The 17,525-nt window shown below is 41.0% G+C and overlaps 1 protein-coding gene and 1 long non-coding RNA gene across 7 annotated transcripts in view; both read left to right on the top strand.

Annotated features, from left to right (window-relative positions):
- LRMDA (leucine rich melanocyte differentiation associated) overlaps positions 1–17,525 on the top strand; it is a 1,014,087-nt gene that overhangs the window by 283,287 nt on the left and 713,275 nt on the right. Inside the window, exon 1 of one of the 6 annotated variants that reach the window (XM_087863001.1) lies at positions 8,569–9,225. The exons of the other annotated variants lie outside the window; for them this stretch is intronic. Within the exon in view, the coding sequence (XP_087719127.1) occupies positions 9,215–9,225 (11 nt within the window). The 5' untranslated portion in view covers positions 8,569–9,214. Of the gene's footprint in view, positions 1–8,568; positions 9,226–17,525 lie in introns of those variants that run through there. 6 annotated transcript variants of the gene reach the window in all.
- On the top strand, positions 9,232–15,532 carry LOC148109803 (uncharacterized). Its single transcript, XR_015724814.1, has 2 exons — positions 9,232–11,839; positions 12,344–15,532. It is a non-coding gene; the product is annotated as an uncharacterized LOC148109803 (long non-coding RNA).

The raw sequence follows: 17,525 nt of genomic DNA, 5'->3' as shown, positions 1-17,525 counted from the left end.
GGGAGACCCTCCTGAACTCTTTACTTTGAAGGTTGTTACCTTTGCCTGGGCCTCCTGCAGCTCTTTCTAGTGTCTAGGATACACAAGGGAGATGGTTTCTGGATTCACAAGTTAGTTGGGGAGCTTGAGATAGATGGCTCATTCTTCATCTGACTGCGAGAGCTGAGGTATTCTGTCACCTCCCACTTTGCTACTTGTGTCAGATGTTATGTTTGGTGGGCCCAGATGAGAAGAACTTGGAGGAATAAGAAAAAACAATTGAAAATAATGGGACTGAGCCGAAAGGAGAAAATACCTCATGGTTATTGAAAAAGAATAAGATCATACACATGGGGACAGAGAAAACAACTGCCAGGGCCACCTTGGAGGGATAAGGGAGAGCTGTCAACCTCGGCAATGCCCTGCCATGTTGTCTGGTCTCTGGTGAAGAGTGAAAAGTCACAGAATGAGTATTCAGAAGAGCTGGACTGTAGTCCTGGAAGTATCGCTTGTGCCCTAGGTCTTAGTTTCCTCAGTGTTGAGACTGGAAGATCTTTCATTTCCCTTCAGCACTAAGCATTTGTTACTCTTATAAATATAAGATACTTTCTATAAAACTATGGTAACGATAAAGGAAAAGCCTGGGGCAGATACACAAGATTATGATGGAATCAAAGCATACCACCACCAGTCATAAAATCACAAAGGCAGGCAGAAATAAAGGAAGCAAGGAATAAAGGATCTGTAAAATAGTCAGAAACAATAACCAAATAAGTTGTAAGTCCTTTCCTGTTAATTACTTTAAATGTAAATGGATTGAATTCTTCAAAAGTCATAGGATAGCTAAATGGATAGAAAAACAAAATCCAATGGCATGCTGCTTACGAGAAACTCACTTTAGCTTTAAGTACACATAGACTGAGAGTGAAGGGATGGGAGAAGCTACTTCAGGCAAATGGTAACCAGAAAAAAGCAGAGCCTCCTATACTTAGACAAAGTAGACTTAAAGCTGAAATGGTCAAAAGAGACAAAGAGGGTCATTGTATAGTGATGAAGGGTTCAGTTCATCAAGAAGGTATAACAATAAAAATATTTATACACCAAACTCTAGAGTACCTAAATATATAAAGCAAATACTAACAGAAATAAAAGAAGAAATAAACAACAATACAAGTTGTAGTCTTGAATACCCCACTCTCAACAATGGACAGATCATCCAGACGAAGAATCTGTAAGGAAACAGTGTATCTGAATAATACTGTAGACCAAATGGACTTTATAGACATATACATAACATTGCATTCAACAGCAGCAGAATACACATTTTTTTTTTCAAGTGAATGTGGAACATTTTCTAGGACGGATCATATGTTAGGCCAGAAAGCAAGTCTCAACAAATTAAGGAAAATAGAAATTATATTCAGTATATTTTCTGACCATAGTCATATGAAACTAGAAATCACGTAACAGGAGGGAAGCTGGAAACCTGAACAACCAGTGGATCAAAGAAGAAATCAAAAGGGAAATAAAAAAAAAATCTTGAGACAAAATGGAAAATGAAAATGGAAACACAACATAGCAAAAATTTATGGGATGCAAGAAAAGTAGTTGTAGCAGGGAAGTTCATAGTGACAAATGCTTACCACAAGAAACAAAAGTCTCAAACAACTTAACTTTATTTTTATTTATTTATTTATTTTTTTTTTAAATGATTTTTTATTATATTATGTTAGTCAGTCAAACAACTTTAAACACAAGGAGCTAGAAAAAGAACAAGCTAAGCCCAAAGTTAGCAGAAGGAAGGAAAAACGGATTAGAGCAGAAATAAATGAAATAGAAAAGATTAATGAAACTAAGAGTTGGTTCTTAGAAAAGATAAACAAAATAGACAAACCTTTAGTTAGGCATAGAAAAAGAGATGACCCAAATCAATAAAATTAATAATGAAAGAGGAGACATTACAACTGATACCACAGAAAGACAAAAGAACATAGAAGACCATGATGAACCATTATACACCAACCAAATTGTGCAACTCAGAAGAAATGGATAAATTCCTAGAAACACACCACCTACCAAGACAGAATCTTGAAGAAATGGAAAATCTGGATAGACCAAAAAACAAGTAAGGAAATTGAATCAGTAGTCAAAAATCTCCCAACAAAAACCCATGGCCAGATTAGGTATCACTGGTGAATTTAAATGTTTAAAGAAGAATTAATGCCATTCTTCTTCAAACTCTTCCAAAAAAAAAAAATGAAGAGGAAGTAACACTCTCAAACTCTTTTTTACTAGGCTAGCATTACCTAATACCTGTCCTTACCTAGTTAAGGACAGCACAAGAAAACTACAGACCAATATCTCTAATGAATACAGATGCAAATATCCTCAACAAAAGATTGGCAAATGAAATTTAACAACACATTAAAAAGATAATACACCATGATCAAGTGAGAGTCACCCCTGGAATGCAAGGATGGTTCAATATACTCAAATGAATCAATGTCATATCACATTAATAGAATGAAAGATGAAAATTTATGATCATTTCATTTAGGGCAGGAAAAACATTTGACAAAATTCAACATGCAATCATAATAAAATCTCTGAACAATTGGGTATGGAGGTTGTGCACCTCAACATAAAAAAGGACTATAGGACAGGCACACAGCTAATACCATAATCAATAGTGAAAGGTTGAAAATGTTTCCTCTAAGATCAGGAACAAGACAAGTGTGCCCATTCTCACCACTCCTATTTAACATAGTAATGGAAATCCTAGCTGGAGCAATCAGGTAAGAAAGTGAAATAAATGGCATCTTAATCAGAAAGGCATGATTAACATGGTCTCTGATTGCAGATGACATCATATATAGAAAATCCTAAAGACTTCACTAGGAAACTGAATTAGGTAGTAAACAAAACAGAATACAAAATCAACATATAAAAATCAGCTGTGTTTCTATACATTAACAACACTGAAAAAGAAGTAAAACCTATTTGCAATAGCATGAAAATCAGTAAAATACATAGGAATAAATTTAAGCAGGTATAATATCTGTACACTAACAACTGAAAGACACAAGAGAAAAGATGGTAATAAATGGAAGGATATCCTGTGTTCATAGAAGAATTAATATTCTGAAGATGTCCATGCTATCCAAAACCATTTATAGATTCAGTGCATTCTTATAAAAATTCCAGTGGTATTTTCACAGAAATGGAAATAATCCCCAAATTCATATAGAACCACAGAAGATTGAATAGCCAAAGGAATCCTGAGAAAGAACACTAAAGCTGGAGACATCACACTTTCTGATAAAGCAATAGTGATTGAAATAGTATGGTACTGGAATAAAAACAGGCACATAGACCAGTGGAACAGAATGAAGAGTCCAGATATAAACCCATGTGTATGTGGTCACTAATATCTGACAAGGGATCCAAAATACTCAATGAGGAAAATATAGTCTTTTTAGTAAATGGTATTGGGAAAACTGGTTATTCACATGCAAAAGAATGAAACTGGATCCTGGTCTTACACCACTCACAAAATTTAACTTGAAATTGATTAAAGACTTAAGCTCTGAAACCATGAAACTCCTAAAGAAAACATAGGGAAAAACATCCTTAACATTGGTCTTGGCAATGATTTCATGGATATGACACCACAAGCTCAGCCAACAAAAGCAAAACTCAAAAAATGGGATTATACCAAACTATAAAGCTTTTTTTCCCCTTTTGGACTCCAAACGGAAATGATCAGCAAAATGAAAAAGTAACCTAGGAAATGGGAGAAAATGTTTATAAACCATGTATCTGATAAGGGGTTAATATCTAAAATATATAAGGAATTCCTACAACTCAATAGTAAAAAACCCAAATGATTCATTTAAAAAATGGGCAAAGGACCTGAATAGACATTTTTCCAAAGATAATATTCGGATGGCCAACAGGTACATGAAAAAGTGCTCAACGTCACTAACCATTAGGGAAATACAAATCAAAACTGCAATGAGATATCATCCCACATCTGTTAGAATGGGCATCATCAAAAAGATAAGAGCTAACAAATGTTGGTGAGGATATGGAGAAAAGGAAACCCTTGTTCACTGTTGGTGGGAATGTAAACTGGTGTAGCCACTGTGGAAAAGAGTACAGTTTCCTGAGAAATTTAAAAATAGAACTAATCTGTGATCTAGCAATTCCACTTCTGCATACGTATCCAAAGGAGATGAAATCACTGTCTTGAGATCTGTTCCCCTGTATTCACTGAAACATTATCTACAATAGCCAAGACATGCAAGCAACCTCAGTGTCCATAGAGGTGAATGGATAAGGAAAATGTCAGGTTATCTGCTTCATCTATCTACCTGTATCTGTCTATAGATCTATCTATAGCTCAATCTATCTGTGAATATTATGCGGCCATGAAAAAGGTAATCTTGTCATTTGTGATGACACGGATGGATCTTAGTATGAATAAGTCAGACAGGGAAAGACAAATACTGTATGATCTCGCTTATAGTGAAATCTAAAAAACCAAAATCAGAGAAACAGAGTATACTTGTGCTTTGCTAGGGGTCGGGTGGTGGGAATGGTAAAAACTAGAAAAGGTACAAACTTCCATTTATAAAATGAATAAGTCCTGAGGACATCATGTACAGCACGGTGACTATAGCTAACTGTACTGTTTTGTATATTTGAAAGTTGCTGAGAGTAGGTATTAAAAGTTCTTAGCATACACACAGATTCTGACTATGTGAGGTGATGGGTGTATTAACCTTATTGTAGTAATCATTTCACAATATATACTTATGTCAAACCATATTGTACGCTTTACATTTTTACAATGTTATGTCAGTTATATCTCCATACAGCTGGGGGGAAAAGAATTTGTTACTCATAAGGCCTTCATGATCCCAATATTCGGGGTATTACTTGAGGTTCTGAAACTAAACGAGTTACTGTCAATTCACTGAATTCACTGTGCTCATTTACTCAGTGAATGTTCAGTATCTGCACTTGACTAGACACGGTGCTCGCTGTTGGGGACACCAAGGTGAGCAGGAGAGAGGGGTTTACCTACAGCAGCACCTACCTTCCTGCAGGTAGCCTGGCCCCTCAGTGGATACGAACCCACCCAGCAGCCCGTGGTATCAGAAAATAGCCTGGGGGAGGGAGTGCCTGAAATTAGAAGAGATTGAAGAGGTTTAAGACATTCATCAAACATTTTTCTTTTTAAAGTCTTCGCTCAAAACCGGGGATGTACTGTATGGTGACTAACATAATATAATAAAAAATCATTATTAAAAAAAAAAATAAAGTCTTCGCTCAAATATTACTTTCTGGTAGAGGCCTACCCTGGCCGCCTGATTGAATATTGCACTTTCTGCTCTGGGAAGCTCCTGATCTCACACTGCTCTTTTTCTGTTTTTATTATCAGTTCCTGTTACGGCTTGGTGCCTTCCAACATAAGATATAATTTACTTATTTATTAGGATAATTGGAGATGATCTGCTTACCTCATGCTGGAAGAGCAGAAATCTTTGCACTTTGTTCAACAGTGTATTCGAAGTGCCTGGAACAGTGGTAGGCACTCAATCACTATTTGTTGAATGGATTAATAAATGACTGTATGACCAAGGAGTAGAATATTACAATGATACTGGAGAGAACTTGGTATAGTATTCTGTAAGTCGTTCGTCTTGAGAAATTGACGACATTCATCTACCAATGTTGTGAAAGACTTTTGTTTTGAAGGGTGTGATGTATAGTGGTAAAATAAAAAAAATATTTTTATTGGTAGAGTGTGGCCAACCACAGGTTAATCTAGCGTTTAGCTTTGCTTAGGAAAGGCCCTCAGATGTTTACTTGGTTAGGTTGGGTTGAGGGGTCAGAAGTCCCTTGTCTCTTTGCTCCCATGTAAAAGAAACAAATAATCAACAACAACAACAGTAACCAACCCAAACTCCTAGATTAGTGCTGGTGTGTATTCTCAGTGGGGATTGCTGTGATGTGCTGTGTGTTGCCTCTGGGTTAGCCACTCTGGAAGGCTTGTTCCTGCATTATGCTACGATCTGAGGCTCTATGCTCGTTTTCCTTGGTCAAAAACTTCTTTTCATATTAGCCCCAAGAATGCTTTTCAGACTGTTGAAAACAGTGTTTCTTCTCCTGCTTTAGGCTTATGTGGCACTGTTACACTTGTCACCAGGCAACAGAAGGCACCATAAACTACTCCTTCCTCTGAGATTACCTAGTCCACCCTCGAGTCCATCAGAAGCATCATATCCTAATTTCCCGGGCTCACCCATGTGTGCGTGAGGTGCAGAAAGCCTGACTGGTACTGTTTATAAATGTCTTTTACCTCTGCCCACTGTAAAATGCTTACATGTTAATTAGAAACATTTTTTTTTTTTTGTATGGGGGGCAGTGAGCAAAGGGGAAAGGCAGTAGGAGGGAAGGCAGCCAAGGGTAATTCTAAAGGACCAAATATGTCAGCTTCCTCCCCAAACTCTCCTTCTTGTTTAGTAAATGAAGGCACGTGAAAGTGGAACATTTGGCGCTTTGCACCAATATTATGGTGTAAAATTATAGTTAGGAATATTGTGTAAAAACCGTAATAGTTCGCAGTTATAGCTATGGTGAGAACAGCAGGCAAGACTATAAGCTTTAATTTATGTTGTGCTTTGGACATTTTTCAGAAACTATTTACCCATTACCTCTTAGGTCAGTGGCCTAATAATGCAACAAAGCACTTTTTGAAATTGCAGATAATTTTCAGTGCTCAGATCTCTGTGTAGTATTGATGGGGAGGGTGGTTGATTAGGACCTTGGGAATTGTGCTTGATGGGAACAATCTGGAAGGAGTGAAAAATTATTAAACACACACAGCGGGAGATGGAGGATTTACCATTGTCGTGCGGTGCTATTAATTCTCATTGCTCGGTACAGCGGCTTGATTGCATACTGTGAATACTGTTTATTGGAGAATGGGTACAATTTTGCTGCAGTTGTTGTAATGTAATACTAAATGCTAATTAGGCTTCTAACAATAATTAGAACCTCTTGCCAGACTTGGAAATAGAAACACTCAATTGAATTTACAGAAACAAAGACCTTTAAGCTATGCCACTAGCAGCATCGACTTCAAGAAGTTTTTTACGTTTTTAGTTACAGAATTGCCAACACACATATATATTTTTACGGTGTGCATAATGAGTTCATTTATGTTCTTGATGGGATTATTTTCAAAATGAGATAAAGCACACCTCCTCCTCCCCATCAGATGAAGAAAACCTACAAACACAGGTAGAATCTGAAGCGCCTCTTTGTTACCATGCAGATGGCAGCTGCCGTGCTCTTGGGGGTGCGAGGAAAGCGGGGCTGTGCAGGGGAGCATGGATGGCTACACACACCTGATGGCCAGAGTTGTTTCTTTGGATCGACTCCTTCCGTTGCGTTCCTGGAGCTCCACCGCCAGTCACGGGCACACCAAACCCACAGTGTCCTGACGGGAGCAGCTCTTCCCCGCAGCGGCTTTGCTTCGTCAACCCTTTTAAATCTACTAGTCCAGCAGAACTCTTAGCAAAGTGAGAAGTGTGTCAAGTATGTTTGGGAGTGAGAAATAATTAGCCGAGAATTTCCCTGGCATTCCCTGGGCCTTGCGGTTTCACCTGAACACGGCTGGGCAGGAGTGTTGGGAGGCCATCCCAGGAATGTGGCCACGGGCATCTCAAGGAGGTCAGGGGGGCCCGAACATGTTATTTGGCACTGGACCCTGTTGGGGCACCACGATCTGGTTTTGTCTGGCAGCGGCTGAGCGAGGCCTTTGTTGTTGGGGTCTCAATGCTGGATGTAATTTCCTTATCCTGTTTTTGTTTTGTTTTTAAACCCAGAGGTACAAAGACTTCGGCAAACCTCACTGACCCTCCCTTCACAAATATGCCACATGAAACAATGGAGAATGCCTCCCCTCCTTTTAATTTTAACTGAGCCTAAGTTGACTAGCTGGTCTTCGGTGCTAATAATTAGCTTCCTGACATGATGTATCGTGTGACCCCTTTGTTTGGGGCCATCAAGGTAATAGAAATAGAATCCTGAAGGCCCGTTCTGAAACAGTATTAAAACAACCTGCTCTCTGCCGTTACGTGAGTGCCAGATTTCTGGGTGAAGTGAGTTCTTACAGGTTTTACTGGTTACTGGGAAACAGGTTTTAGGGTGGAAATAAAGCAAGCACAATTTTGCTCTGCTCTCCAGCGTGAGGCATGGCTACTTTAAGCAGAGAAGCAATTTCTCGATTTCTCTGGTTTTGGTTCGAGTGTCCATTAGTATCAGCTGTTGAAAAAGGATGTTCATAGGAATTTCCATTTTTGTGTCTTTATTAATATTTCATCGGATTCATCAAACCCAACCACTTCCCCCAACCAAGCACCCCTTACCTCTACCTCTACCCCGGCCGCCCCCCAGGTAAAAAATGTTTCTTTGCTTTGACTTGAGTTCCTTTCATTTTTATTTTTGACCTTCTCAGCTTGTCCCCTCCCTACCAAAGGACGCCCCCTGCTAGTGGGGCCTTCGCTGGTTGGAGTCAGGGGTCGGGGGCGGGGGGTAGTGTGGTACGGGGCATGCCCCAAATCAGAGCTGCTTATTCAGGTTACCCAAGACAAGTTCTCCTCTCAGAAATCCTTGGTTAATGTTCTTCCTCTGCCACTGACGGGGTTGAGAGAGGGCTCTCTTTCCTCATCTCGCTTTTGGACTCCTCTTGCCCCATATGAGTTTGGTGATTTGATCAGATTCTCTCCTCTGTCTTATCCACTCTTCCTTATACTGGTGGGGTCTTATCGCGTAACTGGTGGAAGATGAATTATTTATAGTGACCTCCTGATTTCACAAGAAACCTTAATATTCAGGGCAGAAGCCATCAGTAAATAACGAGTGACTGAACATCCTTGACTCTGGTGGCCGGTTTCCTCCGTGCTGGAGAGCGCTGTGTGAGGTGCTTTAGGTCTGGTCCTAACGGGGTTAAACCAAGCGTGACTTGAGGCAGGCTGTGCACATTTGCCTGTCTTGCAGTTTGTATGAAGTATGCCAATGAAATTTTTAAGGAGGTACTGTGGGAGCGTTTTAGCTCGCCTTTTAGCAAATATACTTGATTGCCAGAGGTGCTCACGTTGTGGTTTTTTCCTTTCCGAGGACACAGTTTTTCTCGTGCTGGTCTGCTGAGAGTCTGTGAAAGATGAGGCCTGAGTGAGTCAAATGCTTTCTTTATATTTTCTGGTTACATTTTTCTTGTTCACAAGTCAGTGGCACCTGCAAATGGAAGACTTGCTGAGGTAGCACCTGGCTGATTAGCAACTTTTGCTTGGTCCCACTCACACACTGACCGTTAAATTACCTCCTATCATGCCTGGGCTGTGTGGCCGCCGCCGAGAGGCAGGCAGAGGTCAATTCAATATGGCTGACATGTTCTGTGTTTCCCCACAGCATGTCACATGTAACCAGCGCAGCGACTTTGACAAAGTACCGCGGGGTGACCTGGTAGTCTTGGGTCAGAGTGAGAGAAATTGGTGTTGTACTAAGATGTATGTTAATACATATATTATTTATATGGGCATTAGCGAATGCTATTGTTGCCTCAGCACAAACCCAGGCCCAGGGATTGGCCTTGGGGTTTTTGCAAGCTTACTTTATCATGTTTCTCCCCACCCCCTCCTTGCTCATGAATAATTAAAAACTTAAATTACTTACCATGTACAAAATTCATATGCTGGGGAAAATAGCTACATGAAAATTAATTTTCTGTTCTGTGAGACTGACGGGAAATCAATTAATCTTGATGTATTATTTTATGCAGAACAGGGTGCAAGAACCTGCAGAGAGAATGGCTACAGCTGTTCTTGTTGGTCGGGCCATATATTATCGTTGGCGGGTTTGACAGCTTCTGAAGGAAATGGCTGAGGGGTATCAGGCAGGTGAATCAACTGTAAAAATTTATTGGAGGATACAAACTGTTTCCAGGGGACTGATATAAAACTCACACTTGAGAACTGAAGTATTGAATGTTTTTGTGACTGAAGCAGCTTGTTGTCAATATTTATAGCTTTTCTCTTTGTTACATGTCCTATTTGTTTGATTAACTAGTCAGATGTTAGTGTCTGTCTGTAATTTATCTGTTGTGCCTTCTGTAGCATTTTTGATACATAAAGATTTACCACTAGATAAATAAGGCGGCTCACACAATGCAATATGCTAAGTAAAATGACAGAACTGTTTACAACATGTTACAAGTTTTATAACTCACGAGGTAGATCAGTAACTTTTGTTTACTGGTGTCACTGTTAGTTGAAACATGTCTCGATGTATTAACTACTATGGGGTAAACAAGGCTCTCTTAAATAAGCAGAGATTATAATCAACACCTACCTCATGGTAAATCATTTAAGAGGCTCTATAAAAACGTTTATGTACAGCCATACATAATGCATACATTTCTGAAATAAAATAAAATAAATGCGTGCTTTTAGAATAGGCTGTAGTTACATTCCTTTGCTGTGCCATCAACATCAGTTTCCTCTGTAGATGATGGAGGTGCGATGTTCAGACAGATGCTGACGCAGACAAATGGGAGCCTTCAGCTGAGGGGCAGTGGTCTGGCAGGTGACTTCAGGAATGGCTGCTAGGAAAGCACGTGTGTGCCGGTGGCATCATCCGTAAGCATGGCAGGCTGGTGGAGAGGGGCAGTCATGGCTCTCATCCTCCCCCAGCCCTAGGCTACATGGTTGAGGCCAACTTCACATGGCCCTTGAGAGAGAGCCCTACATGATGTGTGCGTTTAGGGAGACCCCAGGAGAGTGGATATAGAGAATGTTGCACCAAAAGCCCCTCTGTGACCACTTGCCTCTTGCCTGTCAGCAGGCGAGGTGGGGGGGGGGGAGGGAAGAAGCAGTAGGATTATTAGCTTCATAAGAAAGCGTGAGCACTCAGGTTCCCTTATCCCTACACGGAGACAAGGAATATTTATCCTGTGCTTGATTGGGTACTCTCCAGATTGGCTAAGAATCCAGAGTTCTGTTGGTCAGTGACAAACTGTGCGAAGTAAATAGCATTGGAAACAGATGACACAGGGTGTCACTCAATTTCTAGTAAGTCATGAATGACTCTCTCATTAGTAGCACTTACTATGGAGACCATTATGACATTTTGCTACACTTCTTAATAGAAGAATAGAATGGAGGCGTGGATTTTGAGAGGTATAGTGAGGGTACCTTGCCTTGGTCTAGTACCTTTTACTCTTTCAGAAGTCTGTCATTCATATGTACATGGAATCTATGTTAATCAGAATAAGTAAGTTAAGATATGTTTATTAATTGACAGGAGGGACTTTCCTTGTTTGACTGGTTTGAGGGAGAAGGCTGGGGATTGCTCTCCAACAGACTACTGCACTCTTCGTGGTTGAAACAGTACCCAATTACTGTCTGTAGGTTGGTGAATCCAGGCAGGCTTGTCTGGGTTCTCTACTTAGGGTCTTACCTATAAAGGCTGAAATCAGTTGAGGTGCATTCTCATCTCATGGGTCTGGGAAGAATCCACTTCCAAGCTCCTTCAGAGCACTGGTAGAACTAAGCTTCTTACCTTTGTAGGACTGATACCTGTTTTCTTGTTGGTTATTTTCTAGGTTTCACTCCCAGCTTCTGGAGGACACTGTTAGACCCTTTCCTTATGGGCCCCCATCTTCGAGCAGACCGTGCGCTATCTCCATTTTTGCCACCAGTCAGAGAAAATCTCTACTTTTAAAAAAGGGCTCATGTGATTATATATGGCTCAACCAGATAATTCTCTGTGACTCAAAGCCAACTGATTAGTATCCTTAACTATATCTGCAAAAGCCTTTTTTGCCATGTAGTATAATGGAATCATAGAAGCAGTACCACTGGGCAAAGGTTATGGAGGTCAGAGTAGAATTCTTTCTAGCATGGGAGTATTTGGTGTAATGTTTATGGTGTGGATTTTCTAGAGCAGTGCTGGTCTTAGTCCTTACCTTTCTTTTCTTGTCCCGCATCCTGGCCTGGAAAGAAAAAAGGCCAACTCTGGGTGGGTTCTAGCAACAAATACACATGCAGTGCCTGCTGTACGTCCAGCCTTAGGAGCAGGAAGTGAAAATCTCCGTAAGATACTTGTTCCTTACTCTCTCCACAACGAAGCTTTTCATATGCATCCTATGAGATCATTCACCAATCAAGGCACTTGAGGACAGGTGCTAAGTTAAGTGGAGTTGAGTGGGGAAAGCAAATCTCTGGGAACTGGAGTGGGCAGAAGAAGGCTTCAAGAGGGGAAATGATTTTCAGGCCTTGACCAAGGCATGCAGTTGGACCAGATGGAGAAGACGGGCAAGGACATGCAGGTGGCAAAGTGCCTACTGTGTTGGGGAAACAATGGGAAGTCAAGTGGAGCTGGAGCAGCAGGTCCTCCCCACTTTCGAGTAAGTGTGTTACCCCTTGTGGAGGTGGGTGGGAGGCACACGGTAGAAAAGAAATGAGTGCTGATGGTGAGCCTCATGCGGACAAAAGCTTTGAAATCACAGCAAATTCCTTACTCTTAAAGAAGCCTCTTGAAGGATTCACGTTCTCTGTCCCTGTCTACAGCAGGCCTTTTTAAGGGTTCTCTGTCTTTGGGGTATGGGTAACTCATTCTAAACCACATGATGAGTTCTGTACAGAAGGTTTGCAGCTTACAGGACTGCACATAACCATCACCTGGGATGCTTGGAAAGTGATCCCATTGCTCAGGCAGTACCTCAGACCTACTCCCTCAGAATTGCTAGAGATGGGCTGCGGGGGTTGGGGTTTATGGCGAAGTTTGCCAGATGATTTTGATACCACTCAGCCAGGGGGAGAACCACTTTGCTATATTTCTAGATGTGCCCAACGTGCTGTGGGATCCGTGCTATTCATTCTGTTTGGGAGCTGACATTTGAGGTGGGGTCTTGAAAATTGGGAAGTTTACCAAGTAGACAGTGGGGAATGGGGCATTGCAGGCAAAGGCGGGGAGGATCGGGATGGAGGAAGTTATGGTCTGCATGGAGACTAGTGAAGAGCACACTGGGGCAGCACAGCGGAGACGGGGAGCTCAGAGGAGGCTGCTAAGACATGAAGCTGAACGGAAGGGTTGGGGTGAACATTGCAACGAATGCTGTTGGATTTTGAAAAAAAAAAAAAAAAAAAGAAAAGAAAAAGAAAAAACCCCAAAACCCCCTCCTTTACTATCAAGGCTTTGTCCTGAACCAACCTGACCTCCCCCTTAGTTAATCCGAATTACTGAGGTTTGACTCCATGTTCAGTTTTTCTAAGATTTGCTTTGATTTCTCTCAGAAGTGGAGCCGTGTTTATTCTCTGAGCGGCTCTGTGTGCACACTCTGCCGGTGGAGTTGCCTGGGATGAGCCGTGGGTCCTCTGAGAACTGCTTCCTGTTTGGTCTGGTAACTCCTAAGCCTGCCTTTCTTTCCTGCAGTCTGCAGTTGTGGAAATATGCAGTATTTGAAGTTTGGAGGAGATCAATTTTTCATCCTTTCCTTAGTGGGATAAAGAATATTTCAAACACCACTGGAGGCCAGAGAGCTCTGCAAAGTTTTGAAATAGCTTGGGAAATGTGCCCCATGCTTCACACTTCATTTTTCCCCCTCTCTCTTTTCATTGTTTCACTTAATTAAAATACTGTAATGCAAGAAGGGGAGAGGAGGCAAATATTTAGAGAAAGGAAAGGAAATGGGTTCATTTTAAACAGACTCTAAGCAAGCGTGGTGCTTGCAGTTTGAAATGATTCTGAACATTTAGTAAGGTAAACTCGAAACATTCTTCCTGCCTGTGAGGTGATCAAGAAAAACTGTGAGCTCGAACATGATTGTTAATGAAAACCCTGGCCAGCGCAGCGCCCCCTCCCGCCCCCCACCTCCCCGTTTCCCCCTCCCAAACCAAAGAAAAAATTGGAACATTTTTGGGTCCAAGTTTCACAGATGTTAAGCATTTTGTGATATTACTTAGGGGGTTTCCTGAGCTACATTAAAGTTGAACCACTAGGGTGTTGAAACAGTTGGACCCATAATAAAATATACATGAAAAGGAATTGTGAGACATTGGCTGTTATGTGCTGGTGACAATTAGGTTACTGCTTTAAAAAATACATATCCTAGACACATCTACAGGAGCTTTTTAGGGAATTTTGAGTAGAAGCCGAGTAAAGGCGGATGGTAATTTCTCTGGTTGCCTCTGGCAGGTGGACATAATTTAACAATACCCGTCAGATATGACAAATTGTTTGTGAGTTACATTAGGGCCTTAATAAGATCACATCTGTTCATATATCCTCCTTAACCACAGAGCCTGATTTAGGGAGTTTTCATACTGGTATAGTATTGTTGTTTAAATATTTAGAGGGGTCTAGACATGTATCATAAAAGAATAGACTCTTGTGTATAAAAACATAGCCCTTTTATTCTCAGTGTTTTTTCTTTCACGGATCTTGCATCATTCGACTTGAGTGAACCACATGTTGCTTTCGAGAGCCAGGAAATATAGTCCATGTTGGAGTTAGTATTCTAGAGCTGGAGGAGGCCTTACAGAGTGACCCCTCCACCTCCACTTCTGTCTGTGGTAGGAATCTGAGGTGGAGACAGAGTAAGAGGCTTGTTCAGGGTATCTTACCCCCTCGGTGGCAGAGCCAGAGTTAGGACTTCTTCTGGCACTTGGTGTGGTAGCGATCTTTCCACTGTGCTAGAATTTGACTCTGGGTTGGAAAATGAGGCCCTTGATGTAGTAGGAATAGCTCACATGTCAATGTCACGAGGGGCTGCAGTCCTTTCCAGAGGACATTCCTCGTTTCTTGGAGGCCAGGTCCGTCCGTCCTTCTTTCCTTCCTTCCTTCCTTCCTTCCTTCCTTCCTTCCTTCCTTCCTTCCTTCCTTCCTTCCTTCCTTCCTTCCTTTTAAAGTTACTTATTTGTTTATTTATTTGAGAGAGAGAGTGGGAGCAGGGGAAGGAGCAGAGGGAGAGGGAGCAGGACTTGATCCCACGACCCTAAGATGATGACGTGAGCCAAAATCAAGAGTTGGATGCTCAATGGACTAAGCCACCCAGGCACCCCCAGCCGGATCTTTTTTATGTATTAAAATGTACGGCCCTGCTCAGTGTCCTTCCTCTGACGAAGAATCTTCTGTCACTTCCTGGCCTAAACTCATGGGCGGGTTTCTCCCTTGTCTTTGACCACATCGTGTATGTTCCCACCTCAGCTCATACTGTCCCCTTCTCCTTTCAGTTCCTTCCATATCTAGAATAAATAAGCTCCATTTCATCATGAGTTCTTCCCAGCCCATAGCCATTTATTAGATTGAATTATTTGAAAATGCTATTTAATAGGTCAGAAAGGGGGTGCCTGGGTGGCTCAGTCAGTTAAGCGTCTGCCTTCAGCTCAGGTCATGATCCCAGGGTGCTGGGATTGGGTCCCATGTCAGGCTCCTTGCTTGGTGGGGAGCCTGCTTCTCCCTCTGCCTCTCTCTCTCTCTCTCTCTCTCAAATAAATAAATATATAAAATCTTTTAAAAAAGGGGAAATATTGGCAATTTCATCAAATTCAACCTAAATGTAATCTTTAGAAAACCTCTGTACCACTTACATATTTTATTCAGTTTCTTTCTCACTGTTACGTATGTGTGTATACAGTACGTATTGGGTTTTTAAAACATATTACTTTGTTAAAATTTTAGATTTACAGAACAGTTTCAAGCATGGTACAGACTTTTTCTATACCCCAGCCCAGTTTCCATTTCCCCTATTATGATTTCATATCACCATGGTATTTTTGTCAAATTTAAGAAATTGACATTGTAACGTTATTAACTAAAACTCCAGACTTTATTTTTCCATCACTCTTTCCATTAATGTTCTTTTTCTGGGCTAGCCTCCAGTCCAGGGTCCCGGTCACCACACCGCATTTAGGTGTCCTGTCTTGTTGGTCTCCTCTGGTCTGTGACTGTTCAGCCTTGTTTTTCATGACCTTGACAGTTTCAAGGTGTACGCTCCGGTATTTTGTCTCTCAACTTGGGTTTGTCCGATTTGTTTTCTTAGGATTATATTGGGGTTATGGGTTTTGGGGAAAATACCATACAGGAATTATTATCAACTTATCTGGAGGGGTCATGATGTGAACTTGGCTTCTCACTGGTCTGGTTAACCTTGATCACTTAGGTGGTTGTTTGCCAGATCTCTCTGCCCTAGACTTAATTAGGCCTCTCTTCATATCTGTGTCTCACCACCAGATAGATGAACAATTCTCCCTTGAAAACAGGGGCATTGTTTAATGCTTTTTATGTCTTTCATTTTACCTAATGCCATGCCATGGTTTTTTGTTTGTTTGTTTTAAGATTTTATTTATTTATTTGAGAGAGAGAGTGAGAGCACAAGTGGGGCAGTTGGGGACGGGGGCAGGAAGAGGGAGAAGCAGGCTCCCTACTGAGCAGTGCTGGGTCCCAGGACCCTGGGATCATGACCTGAGCTGAAGGCAGATGCTTAAACGACTGATCCATCCAGGCGCCCCCTCTATGCCATGTTTTATACAGAGTAAGTGTTCCACCAGAGTTAGCTGAGAGATCATTAAAGAAGTGATTTAATTTCATACTGGAAGAGGTGTTTGGCCTAAGCAAACCCAGACAACACAATCCCAACTCACTGAATTCTCCTTGCAACTAATTTGGTGGTCTTTGTTCACTTCACTGAATGGGTAATTGGTAAGACTACTTAAAATTCTTTTTGGCCAATCTACTATGAAGACAGGATTATCTCCTGTCTTGGCTAAGATCAGAGCTTTGAGTTCAGGATTCAGGAAAATCCAAGTGTAAATGAGGGAGGCACACGCGTACACTTTTGTAGCTTCTGCTGACCTGCGGCAAGGGTGTCCCTATTTGCTGAGTCTTACAAATATTTGTTGGAGATTTTGATGATCCTAGAACTAAGGTATTGTTTAATGGATTCCTATGGCCAAGAAGAATTACCTGAATGCATTTAATTTCATCAGAGTAGTCATTTTCACAATATTTATCTGTGCAGGTGTTTTGTAGGGCATGGGCACCCTACTTTTGGAAGACTAAATTTTGACATGGCCTTAATGGAAAATAAAGCATTTAGGGGAAAACAAGGATGAAATAAGAATTTCTTTTTTTTTTTTTTTAAGTTGAAAACTAAATGCTTTGAAAGTGAGTTAAGAGGGAAGTGGGAGTAGTTCTTTTACAAAACCTTTTAGCAGGGACCTTACCAGTCAGTCTTGTAGGATTGATTCTACTGTGATTGAAAAGTGGGCATAACATTATGATGATTTAATCTTTCTAAAGGTATACACAGGAATTAGAGTAGCCTGATTTACTAGTTCATTTAAAAAGGTTTCTTCATTTTATTTAATGTTTTTTATAATATGAGTAAAGAACCCCCAGCTTTTCAACAGTGTAAATTATTTCATGCTAGTTTTTCAATCTGAGAGTCTTATGATAGCTACACCTGCTACATG

This window comes from Ursus americanus, chromosome 6 (genome assembly GCF_024610735.1).
Source record: "Ursus americanus isolate L20-20 chromosome 6, mUrsAme1.1.p, whole genome shotgun sequence".
Classification (NCBI taxonomy): domain Eukaryota; kingdom Metazoa; phylum Chordata; class Mammalia; order Carnivora; family Ursidae; genus Ursus; species Ursus americanus.
The sequence above is the reverse complement of the archived record's forward strand: the minus strand, read 5'-3'. Positions and strand labels throughout refer to the sequence as shown.